The sequence below is a fragment of the Pseudorca crassidens genome, chromosome 14 (genome assembly GCF_039906515.1).
Source record: "Pseudorca crassidens isolate mPseCra1 chromosome 14, mPseCra1.hap1, whole genome shotgun sequence".
Lineage (NCBI taxonomy): Eukaryota > Metazoa > Chordata > Mammalia > Artiodactyla > Delphinidae > Pseudorca > Pseudorca crassidens.
Window position 1 is genome coordinate 72,026,077 of NC_090309.1, and position 20,046 is coordinate 72,046,122.

Below are 20,046 nucleotides of genomic sequence, written 5' to 3' on the forward strand. Positions count from 1 at the left end.
TGTTGATGGGAGTGAACGGGGAAGCACTAACATCACTCTAGGTGATCCTTATAAAAACTGCACTATGAGAAAACCTCTATATATCCTTCCAGCAGAGATAATCTTGTCAACAAGTATTTATCTTTATTTATTGACTAATAAGGCCTTAATACAGGATCAAACATTTCTTTCATCAATACTACATATAAAAAAAGCCAAAGTTGTTTTTTATGGTTCACAAAAAAGGTAGGAAACACTTTACATTTTTCAGATAAGAGGACAGTCACTGCTAAAACAAGGGTTCATCCTCCAGCATGGCAGCCTTACCTTGGTGCCCCTGGGTAATCAGCTGACTTCAGTTGGAGCTGGCCTCTGGCACATTCTAGCAAGTGTTAGCTGGGGAGTGACTACGGTTGTGCACTTGATGCCAGGATGATTCTGCTTTTAAAATGCAGTGTCTTCCAATGATAGCCCTTGAAATTGCCTTCCCAGCATTCCCTAGTTGAAAAAGTTATTCTCCTTCTATTTCTGCTCCTCTAATATCCAGTTTGCTATTCTGCACTATTTTCAGAAGGAATCCTCCATCTTAAACTCCATAAATAAATGAAAACCAAGCCACGCAGTTGGAAATCAAGTTTTGTTTTTATATGAACAGAAGTAGACCATCTAGAAATATTTCAGTTTATTTAAATTGTTAAGTAGAATATGAAACCGAATTTGTAGCTAGTTACCAGAGAATGGACTTAACTGTTTGGTGTTGAATGAGAACGGCTTCTACACAGGATCCCAAGAGACTTACAGAAAAGGGGGCAAAGCCCTATTATTAAGCAAATAAAACTCATGTTTCAAACAGGTTATACAAAAATTGATTTATACTCCATTTCCCTTTTTTTGATATTTAGAAAGTGCAGATTTAACAAAAGGTAGCCATATCCTTTCTATGTACAATGCCAATTATAAGTATGCAAACAAAACTGTCAGTCTGTTACCCAAAAATCCCAGTGTTTAGCTCTCAAACCTTAAGTCACTGAACTGAGTAAGGATTAAAAGAGGGTTAAAAATAAAAAAAGCTACTGCCACATTCCAGATAAAGGAAAGCAACAAACACATTAAAATTAATCTAACAACAGTAGGTTTAACCTAAAACTTTTTGAGAAGCTTAACATCATGTCATTATTATTTTTAATGGAAAATTAAGGATTATTTGGCAATGCTGCTTTTACTAGTAGTAAACAATGATAAAGTGAGGCAAAAAACCTAACAACAACCACCAGTGAGGCATATAAAATCACTTTTAGGGCACTATCTGAAAATTCATGGATGTTCATAGCAGATACGTCCCTATGTTGTTTATGTGAGCCAAGAGGTCATTAAAATGCTACCCACGACACAAAAAGACTTTTCAATGGAAGCTGCTGTCCTAAACTCAGCCTCTGCGAGAAATGAATCATGCTATTCACAATTATTTCAACAAAGGTATCATCTTAGGATGCTAGCAGCATAGCAAACTTAACTTACCCTATCCTAATGATAAGCAATGAAGCAAAATTAGAAAAATGAAGTGAAAAAATGACAGGGTGAGAGAGAGCTACAGTATCTTATCTTCACATGAAAAGCCTTTGTTGTCCTTTTTCCAAATCCATGGTAATACAAGTTTTCCAAAGGGATGTGAAGATAGGACTTAAAATTAATAATATTCTAAAGTACTTCTAAATCTTAAGGTAAAGACAACTTAACACTGAAAGAATGTTCTTCGAAGGCCAAATCTCAATATATTTGGCAAACATGTTAATAAATTTCACTCCTCCTTCCCACCTTTTTGAAACAACCTTGACTGGGCTACCAAACTGCTAGAGGAGTTGCCAAAATGGAGACCATTCAAATTTAGGTTAAGAGATTTATTCTAGGAAAGTGAATAGGCTATACACCTAATTAGAAAGACAAACCACAACACCCTCCAAACACTAGTGCATGCAATTAACTCTTCCATTTCATAAACTCAGTGGAGAGACAGGAAGGGAACAAAGAGGGAAAGAGAAGAGGAACATGAAGTCGAACAGCAAATGAAGGAATCTGGGACAGAAGCTTTAGGGGAGAGAGAAAATGAGGGGAGGACACAGTTAACTGACATTTGATAACAGGCAGTTAGAATTTATCTTTCAGTTTACTTAGCAAGTTAAATCAGTGCTTTATGTTAAACTCGACAAACCTGCTAGTTTACCCCTTTCATTTTTAAATAAATCATACCACAGGGTGGTGGGGGAGAAGCAAATAAAGCAGCATGCAGGAAGAGACACAAGGAAAAAGTGGCCAAGGAAAAGAACCGGTGGCAGGAATAGTTTTAATTATAAAGGCCACTTAAAATGAGACTCCACAAACCAAAGCTATCATTTCTGCATTATCCTTTGTCCTCAATTAACTACTTTGAAAATTACAGCCAAGCAGACCACAAACATTATAATGCTTTATGTTTTGATGATATGTCTCCTGCACATGCTTCCACCAAAACAAAAAAAGGAAAAACCAAAGAAGTTCCTTTCCACGTAAGGCACAGGACAAAATCAACCCCATTTACATACACAAGGCGAAAATGAGTGTTTTCCTGGCTTCTGTTTCTTTTGCTATCACATGTCTATAGATTATAGGGACTCAAGCACATTATCCATGACAGAAAATTCCACTGTTGTACAAAATAAAATTGTTAATTCTAACTTTTATTCTTATACAATTTGCAGAATAGAGTTGAAATGATTGCTATAGGTTTTAATGTTGATAAGAACTGGACTATAATACAACTGAAATGCAGTGGTGAGCTGAGCAAGTACATTTAAAAATGAACTCACAGACATGATTTTTCTATACATTTTTTTGTTTGAAGAAAATTATAAAGTCAGCAAGCAGTCACAGATGAAAGAACAAATAAAACAGGTGGACTAGGAGTTAAAAGATGAGGAACAAAAATATCTGTTGAAGAGTTAAAAATGGACAGAGTGGTTTATTTTGCAGCAGGAAGAGGAAACAGGGTGGTGGATGGCAACTGATGGAACAGGAGAGCGTTCAGCAACATTTGCTCTTCCAGCCTGTCACGCCTCCTCCACTGCTGATATCTACGTTTTCACTGTTGGGCTCTTTTACAGGGGTCTGGAACAAACACACAAGGAAAGCAACCCGTGAAAAAACACTGCCATGGATAAATCAAGATTTAACAGCAATATTCTCACAAATGTTAATTTATGTAACAGTGCAATTACAGTCACATGAGATAGGTTTTCTCTCCCATGCAAAGTAAAGAAATGGAAGTTTTGTTTTTGATCTTCATTTTGCCTTTTTCTTCCAAGTTGTGAAATGTCTTGAGGCCTCCTGGCTTTCCTTTGTAGAACTTCTGAAATCTTCTCTGCCCTAACTCTTGTGAAGAGAGGTGTATTATCTCCTGGCCTGACCCCTGAGTATTTAGTACTTAAAAAGCATCATCAAGCATATGTATAAAACCAATGTTGGATCATGTCTAACTTCAGAGAAGTGAAACAGCCCTTTTCTGTTTAGTTTTACTTGCCTTTTGAGATTGGAGCTTGTATTTCCATAGCATTGCTTTAAAAAGGCAATTTTAACCATGATACATTAAGTGGAGGGAATAGGGTGGGGCAGAATGCAAAGTTGTATAATTCATGTTAAAAATGGATACAGAAAAAAATCAAAATGAGAGACACCAAAATGTTAATAGTAGTAACCCCTTAGGTGGTGGGTTTATGAATTATTTTATTTTCCTCTTTGTATAATCCTGTATTACCCCAACATCCTAAATATTACTTGTATAATCAGAAGAATATACTATTTTAAGTGGATAGCCTATACTATATGTATGAAAGCAGAATTCATTTTAGGGATAGCATACCTACAGCAAAGTATACAAATCTTAACTGTGCTTGATGGATTTTTAATATATGCTGTGAAACCACCAGATCAAAATATAGAACATATATAATATGCCCCCAGAAGGCTCCCTTGTGTCCCTTTCCAGTCAGTACTACCCTCCTAAAGGTAACCAATACTCTGATTTCTACCACCATAGATTAGTTTTTTCTGTTTTTGACCTTCATATACATGGAACCATATTTCATGTATTCTTTTGTATCTGATTTCTTTTTCCTTTTACTCAGTGTCAGCCTATGCAATTTATCCTGTGTGATTTATCCATGCTGTTGTGTAACAGTGTTCATCATGAATGGAATTTTAAAAGCTAGGATATAAGTGGGAACTTATTTTCTCATGGAAACAATATAAAGTTAAGGTAGTTCAAGGGGAAAGAACTAAAATAATTTCTAAAACTCACATAGCCCAAGAGAGGCCTGCTGAATTCATACAGAGGTGAAATTTCTACTTGCACTTTGAGCTAACCCACCTAATCTCACTGCCTTATGGAATTCTTCTTTTCACTGTATGTTAAAGATGCAAGTTTTGCATTAAAAAGGTCTTTGTGAAAAATGCACAGAAGAGAAAGAGGCAGCTCAGCACCTGGCCACAGAAAAAAAAGTTGCATAGGAAGTACTCTTTCTCTGGGACTCCTGGGTGTGGGTCAGTTAAAGATATATGGGTGCTTATAGCCAGGGAGGTCACTACATTTATTCAGTTAGCATATCACTCACAGTCTGTCCTTGCACAATTTAACTTAGACCCTTGAAACAGACTCTCAAAAAAAGGGCCAATAACTAAATAGCAAAAGCGGGCAAAAGAATAAACAAAAAAGTTTACAGAAAAGGAAACACAAAAGTGCTTCGTAAACATATCTTTAAAAATGCTCATATTATTCATAAGAGAGCTGCAAATTATATCTGTGTTTTTCACCTGTCAGGTTGGAAAACATCTGAAAGTCTTATAATTCACTATGTTGGTCAAGAGTTTGAGTAAACAGACATTCTCATATATTGCTGGCAGGAGTATAAAAGGGTACAGCCCTCAGGCAGAAGGTGGCAAGCATGTATCAGAATTATAAATGTACTATATGCTCTTTGGCTACTTCTGGGAATCTGTCCTTCAAATATACTTGCACATGTGTAAAATAATATAAAGATTATTCACTACAACACAATTTATGAGATCATAAGGCTGAAAATCACCTAAATGTCCCTCACTGGGAAACCTGTTTAATTATAATAGACTACTCAAAGGAGTAGCACTCAGTTATTTTAAAAATGGAACTATTTTACTTATATTAAGTGCCAAACAGTGCAGAGCATGTTGCCTTACGTGTTTTTTTTTCTTTAAAAAAAAAAAGGGGGGGGCTTCCCTGGTGGCACAGTGGTTGAGAGTCCGCCTGCCGATGCAGGGGACACGGGTTCGTGCCCCGGTCCGGGAAGATCCCACATGGCGCGGAGCGGCTGGGCCCGTGAGCCATGGCCGCTGAGCCTGCGCGTCCGGAGCCTGTGCTCCGCAATGGGAGAGGCCACAACAGTGAGAGGTCCGCGTACCGCCAAAAAAAAAAAAAGGGGGGGGGGGGAAGGATGGGAATAAAATGTATATATATTCATATTTACTCATATATTAGTAACTAAGAAATTAATTATTGGTTGCCCATGGGGGAGGGATGAGGAGTTGGGGGAATATAGTGAGAAACTTCTCTGTATGTTTACTCTTTTTATTTTAAATGTCTGAATCATGGGAATGAATTATCTATTCAAATAATTAAGTTTTAAATGTTTTAAATTGCTTTCATTCTAAAGTTCTTTTTTCTTTTATCAACTCAGGAGAAAAAGCACTGCACAGAAGGTTGCTAGTCAGGAATCACTACTGTATTTTACATCTTTTAAAGCAAGTTTACATTTGATGTTTTAACTCATAACTTTATCACACTGAAAAGTGCATGTATGTGTATGGGGAAAAAACGCTGCCTCACAATTGGGCCTGCCTACCTGGGGAAGACTCTAGACTGAGATCTTTCTTTATTGGTGCATCCATACCTTTTAACCTTTAATATGATAAGGAAGATCTACCTCACTGACACACAAATTATATGCCTACATAGCACTATTTTTTTGAAATGCAAAGATTTGGAAGCAGATCAAGGGATATAATACAGAAAGAAGTCAGAAACAATGGAGAAGACCAAATTTCCAGAAAGAGAAAAAACACAGAGAACACGGGTATTTCAGTAAGTTTTGTGATAATTCCTATAAGTACTGAAATAATTTTTCACTGTAACCCACCAATCTCAGAAATACAAAGTATTATACTTTCCACCAATTAAAGTATTTTTCTATCTGTTATTCCCTTCATTTAATTAAAAATACAAATGTTTTTTCGTAGTCTACCTAGTATTTTTCTGTTCTACTTTAATTTTTGTTTCTTACAGGAATCTTTTAAAATAAAAATATATTTCCTCAAGGAATTCTAATGGGTTTTTACCTATATCCAGCTGTGTAAAAATATTTTTTAAATTGTTTTTATAACTTTAAAAAGAAGCAAGTTAAAATTTCAAAACAAAACTGTACATGAAGTAAAAGTGATTCTGTCCTGTATCCCCTTCCCCTTCCCACCATCACGCTAGAGTACTCACTAGATAGAGTCTGGTATATATCCTTCCAGATCCTTATTTGCTAAGCATAACCAAATGTGTGTGTGTATATGTGTACATGTGTTTTTGGTATCACATATAATTTTTAAAAGATCATTTACCACACATGTTATATCCTAACTTGCTTTTTATTACTCAATATGTCAATACATTATAGATATCAGACATGATATGCAGGATGTCAGCAGATGTGAACAGGCACAACTTTTGTAGTTACTCTAAACAGCAATAAGTGATAACTGTTTTTTCTAGTTTGAACACTATAGTAAACAGATAGCTCTCCCCTCAAAAAAATTAAGTTGCTTGGTTCCTCAGAAATTTCATTAGATTTACACTCGATAATACCATCTCTATTACAGCTTAGATTTATATGTGTGTGTGTGTATGAAATTTGAGGGGCTTTTTGGGGGCGGGGAAATACTGATATCTCAAGTATAAAAATAGGTTACCAGAAGCAATTAAATTTTCTCCTATACAATGCTTGCTCCTCCCTCAGGATTGTGTCAGATTTTCTCTATTTTACTTGCATTTTAAATACACCATAAGATTGAATAGCGAATTCAGGACTCATAACCTTAATTCATAACTGTGTATTTTATCTAGTCATTTGAGGGGAAAATATGAAAATCAGATTTCCCAATTTTGCTACAAGTTACTTGTACTGGCAAATTTTGGGATTCACGAATTAAACCCAGAAAGTAACCTCGAGGTAAAATTCCCCGAGATCAATTTTCAGCTTTTTTTTTTTTTTTTTTACCTTACAAGTTGAAATGATTGGGTAAATGAAATTTGGGGGCAGACTTACTCTATTTATTCAGTATATAGTATATACATGCCCCTCACTGGCACATCTGAGAAATGACTATATAGAAGAATAGTGCTTTTGTAGCAATAACTACATCATAGATTCACCTCTTATCTTAAGTTTTTTATCTATGGGAATGCAAAGGATATATAAGAGAAATGAAACAGAAGAGCCATAACACCATGGACCAGACAAAAAGTTGGAAAAAGGAGTATGAAATTAGGCTAGAGACTGAGTACTGGAGCTCAGAGTGTCAACTGTTACCACTGACTAGATCCTAGAGATTTCTAGATGGCTGCCTGTTCCTTCCAGTTCCTTTCTTTACTTTGGAGGATTATATATTAGTGATGGGTAAACGTTTAGAAACAATACCACCCAAACCCAATTTCTGTATGTAAATCTAGTACTTTAGAAAACATGAAATGTTCAAATGTGACACCAGGCACCTTAGCAGTAAAAAAAAAAAAAAAAAGAAAAGAAAAAAGAAAAAGAAAAAAGAAATTTACCTTTCGAAGGATATCTTCAGCTAATGTGAGGAACGCCTTTTCGATGTTTATATTTGCTTTTGCACTAGTCTCAAAAAATCTAATACCATGCTCTCTTGCAATCTAAAATAGAAGCAAAATATCATCATAAAATTATCAAGTATAGGTTACCAATTGATGACTTTAGCATCCTAAAGGAAACAGTAATATTATTCTAAAGGTAGTAATCTCAACTAGGTTATCTAAAATGAACAGATTATTTCAATGGGTCAAGACTCAAATGGTCAAGCTCCTTAGAAAACAAACAAAAATTCACTCAAATGATAAGCTATCATTTCCTATAGCATTTTTAAAAGGATGCAAATAGCTCAAGTGCACTCCACTACCACTAACATAAAAACAATCAAATGCAACACCATCTTCACAAAGAAAGGGCAGCATATTAGTCTCATTCAGAGCTTTTTACCTGTTCTCCTTTTCCTTTAGGTACAACTCTTTTATCATCCATATCACACTTGTTTCCTAGTAACATTCTTTCCACATCTTCATTGGCATGCTAAAATGAAATAAAAATTTAATTTACACACTACCATGAATTATGGCTTAATAAAAATGACTTTATAGGAGGCTGTCTAGTTTCTAGAAACATTCTCAACAAGAGAGGACATATGCAAAAGATCTGAAACTGTAATTTCTTACACATAGTCTAAATCCAAGCTGGATCACGATTTTAGATAATGTGTATTACCCTATAAGAAACCTTAGTTTAAAATTCTATAGAGCCCTTAGTCTCAAAAAGTCACATTGCTAGGGGAGTCCATGCACAAAAATCAGTTAAAAACAAATGTTGCTCCACTGAAATCCTAATGAAATCTTTTGCACAAATAGGAAAATCCATCTCTAAAATTCATGTGGAATATCAAGGGACCCTGAATAGCCAAAACAATCTTGAAAAGAAGTACAAAGTTGGAAGATTCACACTTACTTCCTGATTTCAAAACTTACTACAAAGCTACAGTAATCAAAACAGTGTGCTCCTGGCAATAAGGACAGACATGGACAAAAAGAACAGAATAGAGATACCCGAAATAAACTCTTGTGTACACCATCAAATGATTTTCAACAAGAGTGCCAAGACCATCCAATGGGGGAAAGGACAGTCTTCTCAACAAGTGGTGTTGGGAATACCAGATATCAACATGCAAAAGAATGAAGTTGGACCTTCAACTTACAACACCATACTCAAAATTGGATCAAAGACCTAAATAGAAGACCTAAATCTATTAAACTCTTAGAAAAAAACATAGGGAAAAAGTTTTATCACCTTGGAATTGATTTCTCAGATATGACACCAAAAGCATAAGCAACAAAAAAGAAAAAACAGATAAATTGTACGTCATCAAAATTAAAAACTTCTATGTGTCAAAGATCACTATCAGCAGAATGAAAAAGCAACCCATGGGATGGGGAAAATATCTCAAATTGTCTATCTTTGGCCCAATGCACCTTTCCCTGAAATATCCCTGCAGCAACACAATTATGTTCTCTGGACACCAAAAGTAATTTACGAGACTTGGTTTGTCTTAAATTTGAATCCATCATATTATTTCCACCAGCCCCATCCTCATCTGGATACCTTCTACTCATCTTTTCAGGTCTCAGCTTAAACGTCACTGCCTATTTCAAGACTGTTTGGCTATTCTGGGTACCCTGAATTTCCATATGAATTTTAGAATCAGCCTGTCAACTCCCGCCGCTATCCGAAAGAAGCAGCTGGGATTTTGATAGGGATTTCACTAAATCCTCAGAACACTTTGGGCAGTACTGCCATTTTAACAATATGGAATCTTCCAATTCATGGACATAGGATGTCTTTCCAATTATTTAGATATTCTTTAGTTTCTTTTAACAACATTTTATGGTTTTCAAAGCCTTGTGCTTCTTTGGTTAAATTTTTCTTATTTTTTTCTTTTTGATGCTACTATAAATAAAATTATATTCTTAATTTCATTTTTTGATTATTTGCTGCTAATGTATATAAATACAACTGATTTTTGTATACTAATCTTGCTTCCTACAACCGTACTGAACTTGTTTATTAGTTCTAATAGTTTTATTTTTTGGTGGAAGTGTGTGGATTCCTTAGGATTTTCTATATACAAGATCATACCATTTACAAATATAGTTTTACTTTCCAATCTGGGTGCTCTTTTTTTTCTTTGCCTAAATGCCCTGGCTAGAACCTCTAGTACAATGTTAAACAGTAGTGGCCAGAGCAGGCATCCTAATCATGTCCTTGACTGTAGGGGAAAGGATGATGTTGTCTGTGGGATTTTCACAGATGTCTTTTAGATTTTGCCAAATGGGTTTTTTTGCGTGTGTCTGTTGACAAGATCATATGGTTTTCATCTTTTATTAATATGGTGAATTACATTATTTCATACGTTGCATTCCTAGGTAAATTTCTCTTGACCATGATATATATAATCTTTTCTTAAATGTTGCTGGATCAATTCAGCTGTTAAAGTTTAAATTTCTACAACACATTAAAAATTAGACAAAGTCTATCTCTTATATATCAGAAAAACAGATTTTTTTTTTTAATGTCTGGGTTTTACGTATGTTAGTTCTCATGCTGGGAAACTTAAGCCATCCAGCCTACCAAGTTAAATGTATGACCCTGTGGTATAATAAAAAACATATTTTTGGTCTTTGTTCCTATTCCTGGCACAGTGCTCCTAATTTGCTGAGTGATAGGAGTGTCTTTTGTTATTCATAACAAGCCTCTTTCTGTTTACCTAAATTTATGCTAATAGAGGACTCTCAGCAGGGCCTCTACAGAGTTTCACAATGGAGGCTGGTCACCAGAGGAACCAAACACTGAGGGTTCAGACTTTTAACCCCCACCCGCCACGAGGTGAAGGGGGCTAGAGATTAGGGTCAATCACCAGAGGTCAGTGATTTAACTATCATGACTACGTAACGAGGCCCCCATTAAAACCTGGAAACAATGAAGTTAGGGTATCTTCTGTGTTGGTGAACACATCAAGGTGCCAAGAGGGTTACATGTCCAGAGACAGCCTAGAAGCTCTGCATTCTCCAACCCCCATACACTGTCTATGCATTTCTTCCATTTAGCAGTTCCAGAGTTGTGTCCTTTATAATACAATTGTAAGTATAGCTCTTTCCTGAGTTCCATGAGTCATTTTAGCAAATTACCGAACCACAAAATGGGTCATGGGAACCTCCAAATTTGTAGCCAAGTCACACAGAAGTGCAGGTAGCCTGGGGGACCCAGAACTTGCATTTGAAGGAAGAGCAGTCTTGTGGGACTGAGTCCTTAAACCTGTGGAGTCTGACACTAAGACTGAGTAATTAGTGTCAGAACAGGATTGAATTGTAGGACATCCAGTTGATGTCACAGAATTGGAAAATCGGTTGCTGCTGGAACACTGCACAGTATCTCTATATAAATTGCTCTTATTACACATGCTACTTGGCCAGACAATAAAATAAAGGCTAAGGAAATTTTAAAATGGAGGCTTTGTTTTTGGTTTCAAAATCTGTCTCATTAACAGATTATTAAATACTAACAGACTTCTTGTAGCAATGGCAAAGTTAGTAATAAGCCCTTAGGATTGTTACCATTGAAGATATTATTACCTTGGGTCTAATACTGGCTTAAGACTTGGTCTTTGTGTTTCCAGCCAAAAGTTGCTTTAAAGAGGTTTTTTATTTTTGGCCGTGCCACACAGCTTGCGGGATCTTAGCTCCCCGACCAGGGATCAAACCCGGGCCCCTTGCAGTAGAAGTGCAGAGTCCTAACCACTGGACTGCCAGGGAATTCCCAAGAGTTAGTCTTAATGAAATTCAAAGCATAGAAGGTAGAAATAAGACATGAAAAATAATTCCAACAAGAAGCTACCTATGCTGCAGCACAGAAACAGGCAAGCTTTGACACATTACCTTATAAAAACTGACATCTTCACGTGCAATGATATGGCACTATTTTCTTGGTTAGCATTTTACTGTATTAGTACTCTGTATCTTTCAAAATGTCTAGAAGTGATACGGTATTTCCATAACTTAAAAATACGTTTTTATTTATTTATTTTTGGCATGCCACATGGCTTGTGGGATCTTAGTTCCCTGACCAGGGATTTGAACCCGGGCCACAGCAGTGAAAGTGCCAAGTCCTAACCCATGGACTGCCAGGGAATTCCCAAAAATACGTTTTTAAAATTACTATTGAAAATGTAATTCATTCATTCAATAAAAATTCCCCAAGAAAGAATTCATTTAGACAGGTGTGTAAAACCACTGGTAGCTTCTAGTTGGGGCCATCTTACAAGATGACCGTATAGAGTTTCTGGGTAATCTGGTAATTGCCTTGGATGGGGTTCAAAACAGATCTGCCCAAAATTTTAAGAAAAAGGTAGGCAAAAAATAACATTACCCTGTAAACAAGTAGAAATATTCAACAGTAATGATAGCAAACACTATAAGATCAACTGGAATATTTATTCTTCTTAACCAAGGACACAAATGTGTGTTTATGTAGGGTTTACGCAATTTCTAGGTCTTACCTCATCTATGTTTCTAAGCCATTTGCTGATGTTTTCAAAACTTTTACCATTGGTGATGTCATATACTAGCATGATACCCATTGCTCCTCTGTAGTAGGAGGTTGTGATGGTGTGAAATCGCTCCTGGCCTGCCGTATCCCTGAAATAAACAACCAATAATTTGCACTGAGCATTTGATATTACTAAGTTGTAGATAAAGGGCAAAACAGTAGAATAGTTTGGTAAAATAGAGATTAAAATCCACTATATGACACAAAACAAAATAGAACCACCACTCATTTAATTCTTAAATAGTATACAATTAAGGTTATTTGTAAACATATATATGTGCAAATACTTTTTAGTCTAAGGAAATTAACAACCTACCAATACTGGATGAAAATCTGAAAGGGAGAACAGTACAAAGTGACATAAAATTCTTTTTAAAGTTATTTAAAGACGAATAGCAGCAAGTGTGATAAAAACTCTTGGAATTCCATTTATTTAGTGATCTAGTTCCACAATGTAATACAAAAGCTTGTGGAATTTTGAGAACATTAAAGGACTACACCATAGTATAGCCACATTTATCTTTAGAATCATTTACAAAAAGTTGTAAAGATAACCTCATTTATAAATAACAGGACAGAAATACGTAAATAGTAGTATTTTTCAATGCTTTCAAGCTAAAGATATTTTGCTCCTGTAATTTTTCCCTCATTTGCATCACCAATTCCTTTTTATGGATCATTATAATTATAATTAGCATATGTACATGTTTAAGTCTCCCCCCCCTTTCTTAAAAAATTTATTTATTTTTGGCTGCGTTGGGTCTTTGTTGCTGTGCGCGGGCTTTCTCTAGTTGCGGCGAGCGGGGACTACTCTTTGTTGTGGTGTGCGGGCTTCTCATTGCAGTGGCTTCTCGTTGTAGAGCACGGGCTCTAGGCGTGTGGGCTTCAGTAGTTGTGGCACGCGGGCTCAGTAGTTGTGGCTTGCAGGCTCTAGAACACAGGCTCAGTAATTGTGGCGCACGGGCCCAGCTGCTCCGCAGCATGCGGGATCTTCCCGGACCAGAGCTCGAACCCGAGTCCCCTGCATTGGCAGGCAGATTCTTAACCACTGCGCCACCAGGGAAGTCCCTCCCCTATCTTTTCTAAAAAAAGCAAAATTCAAACAAACAAAAAACCCCACTCTCAACCCCACATCCCTCCAACTAACACTGCATTTCTCTGTTCCCCTTCCCAGCAAACTTCTTTTTAAAACTTTTGTTTTAAAATAACTACAGCCTCACAGGAAGTTTCGAAAACAGTACAAAGAAGTCCTGTGTACCCTTTACCCAGTTTTTCCCAATGGTAACATCTTACATCATAGTACAAAAAGAAATTGACACTGGTACAATCTACAGACATTATTAGAGTACTGTTCTCTGCAATTTTATCACATGTATAGAGTTGTGTAGTCACTGCCATAAAGAAGGCAGAAAACTGTTGTATCACTCACTCCTCTCTCTACCTCCTATATAGTCCCTACACTCTGGCTAATAATCTGTTTTCCATTTCTCTACTTTTGCCATTTCCAGAATGTTATATAAATGGAATCATGCATAATGCAACCTTTTGAAACGGTTGTTTTCACTTTTTCCAGCACAATGCCCTTGAGATCTACCCAAGTTGTTGCATGTAATACTAGTGTGTTTCATTTTAGTGCTGGGTAGTATTCCACTGAATGGACTCATCACAATTTGTTTAATCACTCACCTGTGTAAGGATATTTGGGTCGTTTTTAGTTTTTGGCTATTACAAATGAAGTTGCTATGAACATTCGTGTACAAGTTTCTGTGTGTACATAAGTGTTCATTTCTCTGGGATGAACACCCAGGAATGTTCCTGCTGCGTCAGATGGTAAGTATATGTTTAACTTTATAAGAAATTGCCAGTAGTAGCTACTAGAGTAGCTATACTACTTTAATACATCCCCACTAGCAATGTATGAGAGACCCAGTTTCTTTGCATCCTCATCAGCATTTGGTGTTCTCACTATATTTTATTTTAGTTGTACTAATAGGGCATGCAGTGATATCTCATCATCATTTTAATTTGTATTTCTCTACGGCTAATGATGTTATACCCTTTTTCATGTAGTTATCTGCAATCCATATATCCTCTCCGGTGAAATGTCTATTCGTGTCTTTTGCCTATTTTCTTTCTTTTTTTTTTTTTAGCTGCACAGTGCAGCATGCAGGATCTTAGTTCCCCAACCAGGGATCAAACCCGTGTCCCCTGCAGTGGAAGCACAGAGTCCTAACCAGTGGACCACCAGGGAATTCCCTCTTTTGTCTATTTTCTAATTGGATGGTTCCCCCCACCCCTTTTTTTTTTAACTATTGAGTGTTGAGAGTTCTTTTTACATGTAAGTCCTTTGTCAGGTTATGTGGTTTGGGAATATTTTCCCAAAGAGTCCGCCTGCCGATGCAAGGGACACGGGTTCGCACCCCGGTCCGGGAAGATCCCACATGCTGCGGAGCAGCTGGGCCCGTGAGCCATGGCCGCTGAGCCTGCACGTCCGGAGCCTGTGCTCCGCAACGGGAGAGGCCACAACACTGAGAGGCCCGCGTACCACAAAAAAAAAAAAAAAAAAGGTATACAGGTTTGGAAGGAAGACATAAAACTGTCTTTGTTCACAGATGACATGATCATCTATGTGGAAAATCTGAAAGAACTGGCCAAAAAAAAAAGTAGAAACAACCTAAATGTTCATCAACTAATGAATGGGTAAATAAAATGTAGTATATCCATACAATGGAATATTATTCAGCCATAAAAAGGAACGAAGTACTGATATATGCTACAACATGGGTGAACCCTGATAACATTATGTTCAGTGAAAGAAATCAGACACAAAAGATCACATATTGTAATATAATTCCACTTATATGAAATATCCAGAACAGGAAAATCTACAGAGACAGAAAGTAGGTTAGTGGTTACCCTGGATGAAGGGTTTGGGCAGGATGGAAAAAGGCTGCTAAAGGGTATGGGTTTCTTTCCAGAAGTATAAAAATGTTCTAAAATTGTGATCATGGTGAATATACCTTGCAAATATACTAAAAAACTATTTAATTGTATACTTTAAATGGGTGAATTATAAGGTATGTGAATTATGTCTCAATAAAGCCATTACAAAACAAGTAAACAAACGGAAAACATGACTAGGCTTAAAAAAACAAACTAAAAATTCCAATGGCGATTCATTATAACCAGAACCAATCCCAAAATCCTTACCCTGAAGTTTACAAAGTATTACAGGATTTGTACTTTTCACCAGCACCCCCCCCCCAAATTCTGAGGCACTCTTTTCCCTGACAGCTAGAACCACATTTTTTCATGTCTCCAAATTCACAAGCTTGGTCTCACCAGAGAGCTTCTGTACTAGCTGTGCCCACAGTCCTGTACATGGTTGGCACCTCATCTTTGCATTTTAACCATCACCTTATCAGAAGCCTTCTCTGCCCATCCAATTTAAATAGTCATCCAGTCTCTCTCTATTCCATCTCCTTGCTTTACCTCTCTGCAAAGCACTTATTATAGATTTATTTACTGTCTCCCATGTCCTCTAAAATGTAGGTTCCATCAGAGATTTGTTTGTCTTGTTCACTGCAAAATCCAGAGTATCTACATGGTGAATAAACACTCAAATGTTTGTTAATGAGTCAGTATTTCAGAATCTTACCTAGCAGTCCTTTATTATATTTTAGAATCAAGGCATTCCAATTTAGTTACATGACCCTTAAAAACGTACATTTTTAAAAATAGTGCTTATATGTCTAAAAATATGAGTAGCAAGGAACGTAAAAGAACTACCAGGGCTTCCCTAGTGGTGCGTGGTTGAGAGTCCGCCTGCCGATGCAGGGGACACGGGTTCGTGCCCCAGTCTGGGAAGATCCCACATGCCGCGGAGTGGCTGGGCCCGTGAGCCATGGTCACTGAGCCTGCGCATCCGGAGCCTGTGCTCCGCAACGTGAGAGGCCCGAGTACCGCAAAAAAAAAGAACTACCAATACGTTAATATTCCTTACATTTAATCACAGTGTGCATTATATGTTCATATATCTGACACCTATCCATTTATCCATCAATTCAAATATATACTGAGGGTCTACCATGTGCTAGGCATTATGCAAGAACACACACAGAACATGGGTCTGGAGTCAGATCCAACTTTATTGTCAGGTTCCAATCCTTCCAGCTGAGTGACCTTGAAGGTATTTAACCTCCCTGGATCTTTGGGTTTTTTTTTTTAACAAACAAAGTAGTAGGGATAACTAAAGTAAAATTTTATAATTAATTTGTATTTATTATAGATAACCCCAAAGAATCTATAGTATAAAAATATGCAAACATGTAATAATATCATTATATGTGACCCAAAATTTAATTGTGCTTTTAAAATGTCCTAAGTCAAAACCATCTCTACAGAGATGCTCTATGTCTATGGTATTCAGAGCTCTCTCAAGTTAATAGTTGTGTGTGTTTAAGCTATAATCAAAATTGTTTCACAAGCAAAACCCTGGCTTTGCCTGAAGCCTATTTCTGTATGAAAGTAATATAATATGTTTTTTTATTTAGCCAAGTTAAAGATTTGGCTGGACTTTTCAATTTTCTTAAGAGAATCTCAGCCCTGTCATACAAATTTCTGGAGTTACACTTCTTCAGAGGGTGAAAAGTGTCAAGAAGACAAAAAGTAAAGAGACTAGGGGCTGATGCTGGGGATGGTGCAAACAAGTGAAATTTTAAACAGAGTAGAGGAAGTGAAGGGAATAAGGAAGTGAGCCACACAAATATGTGGGAGCAACGGTATTCCAAGAAGGGGAAAGAACAAGTGCAAAGGTCCTGAGGCATGGTTGAGGAATAGAAAGGAGATCAATGTGACTGGAATGGAAGGAGTGAAGCCAGACTAGCAGGAGATCAGAGAGGTGGTGGGGCGGGAGTGCAGATCATGTAGGATCTTATAGGCCTCGGCAAGCATCGCAGCTTTTCCTCTGAGTGAGATGGGAAGTCTATTGGAGGGTTTTACGAAAAGAAATAACTTAATCTGGGTTTAAAAAAAAACTGTTCTGTCTACTGTGTTAAAAATGGGTGTGTGTGCAAAAGCAGAGTTAGGAGGTAATGTAATACCTATCCAAAAAAATGACATTTAAGAAAAACCATCTAATAGACTTGCTATCAATTCTATGTTGCATCCTTAAATTAGGTTAGACTACTAAAAGGCCATACACACAGACACGCACATGTATGCATTTGTATTTATGTATTTATATACCTTCTTAGACACAATCTTATCTCCATTATCTCAATATTATGTCAACAAATTAGAATCATTACAAATAGCTTTATGAAAACTTATTGTGTATTAGTTATGACCTGTTCTTTCCTGCTTTCTTTACATTATTTCTGAAAAGAATAACTTACTTTTTTTGTTGGTAGCCCTCCCTCCCTGCCCTTTTGTGTTGGACGCCAAGAAGTTTATAGGTAAACCTTACAAATTAAGCATAGCAAATGAGTTGTCCTTTAGAGACAGTATATTTACATTTTTCTCAATTCCAAATTCTTATTTTATCTTTTATTAATCTATTTAGTTACAAGTTGCCTTAAAACAGATGTAATTATAAATGTTTTCATGAAAAAACAATAAAAATTTGTCCTATCACAGTAGAAATAGTTTAGTTCTTTTGTAAATTGCAAAAAGAAGTATAAATTAACTAATAATTCTATCCCACTAGGGAGGGGTTAAAGTTTCCTACCTAAAATCCAGGCTAAAAATGTACTTATCCAGGGCTTCCCTGGTGGCGCGGTGGTTGAGAGTCCGCCTGCCGATGCAGAGGACATGGGTTCGTGCCCTGGTCCGGGAAGATCCCACATGCCGCGGAGCAGCTGGGCCCGTGAGCCATGGCCGCTGAGCCTGCGCGTCCGGAGCCTGTGCTCCGCAACGGGAGAGGCCACAACAGTGAGAGGCCCGCAAAAAAAAAAAAAAAAAAAAAAAAGAAGTACTTATCCAAGACAAAGAACATACAGGACCGGGCTTCCAGTAGTGTCTAACAGCTGTAATGTAGGAGGGATAGAAAACTTGCATTTCGATTTTTATCATAAGTAATAACAATTTAGGGAAAAAATCTTCCACAGCATTCTGCTATGAATACCACCCCCAACACTGTCTAACATTCTTGGAACACTGTTACACCCAGGTATCCATATGGCTCACGTCCCCATTCATTCACAACTAGCAAATTATATACACACTTCAGTGTCAAATCTATGACTACATTCTCCACCAAGAAAAAACACACTGCAAAGAAACTACTTAGCTAAATCTAAATCAATGGCACCTGGAGAGGAAATTTTATTTTTATATTATTATGCTGCTTAGTTATGAAATACTGATAAAAAGATATTGAAATATTAATGGCCCTTCTGAAAAAGTAATCATGATTTCAGAACAAAATAAGAGTTTTTGTTTTCACTGATGGCATACTACTCCATCTGTTCTTTGATTTTTGTCTCCTCCATCTCCCAAAACTTCTTACAACCCCTCTTCCTTCTTTTTATATGCTCTCCTTGCTAAGTCTTTTAAAATTATCCTTTTCCTGGATCCTCCTATAATACCAATCCCTACCAATTGTTAATGCAATCAACAATTTATTTCAAAGCAGAAAGGGAGTCCCTGCCTCACCATCTCTAGGCTAATTGGTGACCCTCCGCCCAGGGCTAAAAATAGCCACAGCTGCTAATTCATGGTCAAATTATTTTTAGGTTTGCATAAAACCTAAAACACATACACCCAGGTCTAAAGACAGCAGGTTGACTCCAATCAGCAAAAGCAGGTGTTTATTGTCTGAAGAGCAATTAAACACTGTATATATTCACATTACCTTTTCATGTCCCATATTACAGGTTTTTGAGCCTGTTTTCAAAACCACTTGGTTTTCCTCTCCTATTAAAAATTTTTTCTTCTCAGCCTATGTAGTATAATCAGATTTCTGAAATTATGAATCAATGGCAATAGAATTTTCCTTACATAAAATGACAGATGCACAGCTAAGAGAATGTTGTAAAATCCTATTTTTTCCCACTGACATATAATGAAAGGAGTGATATATTCCTAGGAACTAAAAGAGCTTATTTCCTTAACTGTTAGTCCCACACACAGGGTCAAAGAAGCCGTGTGCTCTGGCTGCTACTATGACAGCTATTTTTAGGCTGGACACTGACAGCACCAGAACAGGCCAGAGACAACATCAAGCTCCTCGGCAAGGCAGAGACCCCAAATTTCGTAACTTTGTGCTTTTGGTAACATAATGAAGTTATTTACTTTATAAATTAGGATGTTAAATTTCTCACATTGGGTTTTATCTTAACAAGGCCTGGATTTCCTCACAGATATGCAACTTCTCTACACCCAAAATACTGTGAGTTTAATTTATGCTCGTCTTCATCGCCCAAAACGGGTCAAAAGTCAAAAGCCTGATACCTACCCTTGCAGAGCTTACATTACAGTGGGGACAGGAACAAACAAGTAAATAAATATGTAATTCCAAATTGTGATAAACCTTAACAAGGTAAACAGGGTAGAGTGATGAAGAATGACGTAA

General features: G+C 36.9%; 1 protein-coding gene across 1 annotated transcript in view; it reads right to left on the reverse strand.

Moving 5' to 3' along the window:
* Positions 1–602: 602 nt before the first annotated feature.
* The window catches only part of RAB10 (RAB10, member RAS oncogene family), a 75,452-nt gene continuing 56,008 nt past the window's right edge, over positions 603–20,046 (reverse strand). Inside the window, exons 3-6 of the mRNA XM_067703532.1 lie at positions 12,424–12,562; positions 8,304–8,393; positions 7,859–7,960; positions 603–3,120 (exon numbers count right to left, since the gene is read on the reverse strand). Of these exons, the coding sequence (XP_067559633.1) occupies positions 3,037–3,120; positions 7,859–7,960; positions 8,304–8,393; positions 12,424–12,562 (415 nt within the window). The 3' untranslated portion in view covers positions 603–3,036. The remainder of the gene's footprint in view (positions 3,121–7,858; positions 7,961–8,303; positions 8,394–12,423; positions 12,563–20,046) is intronic.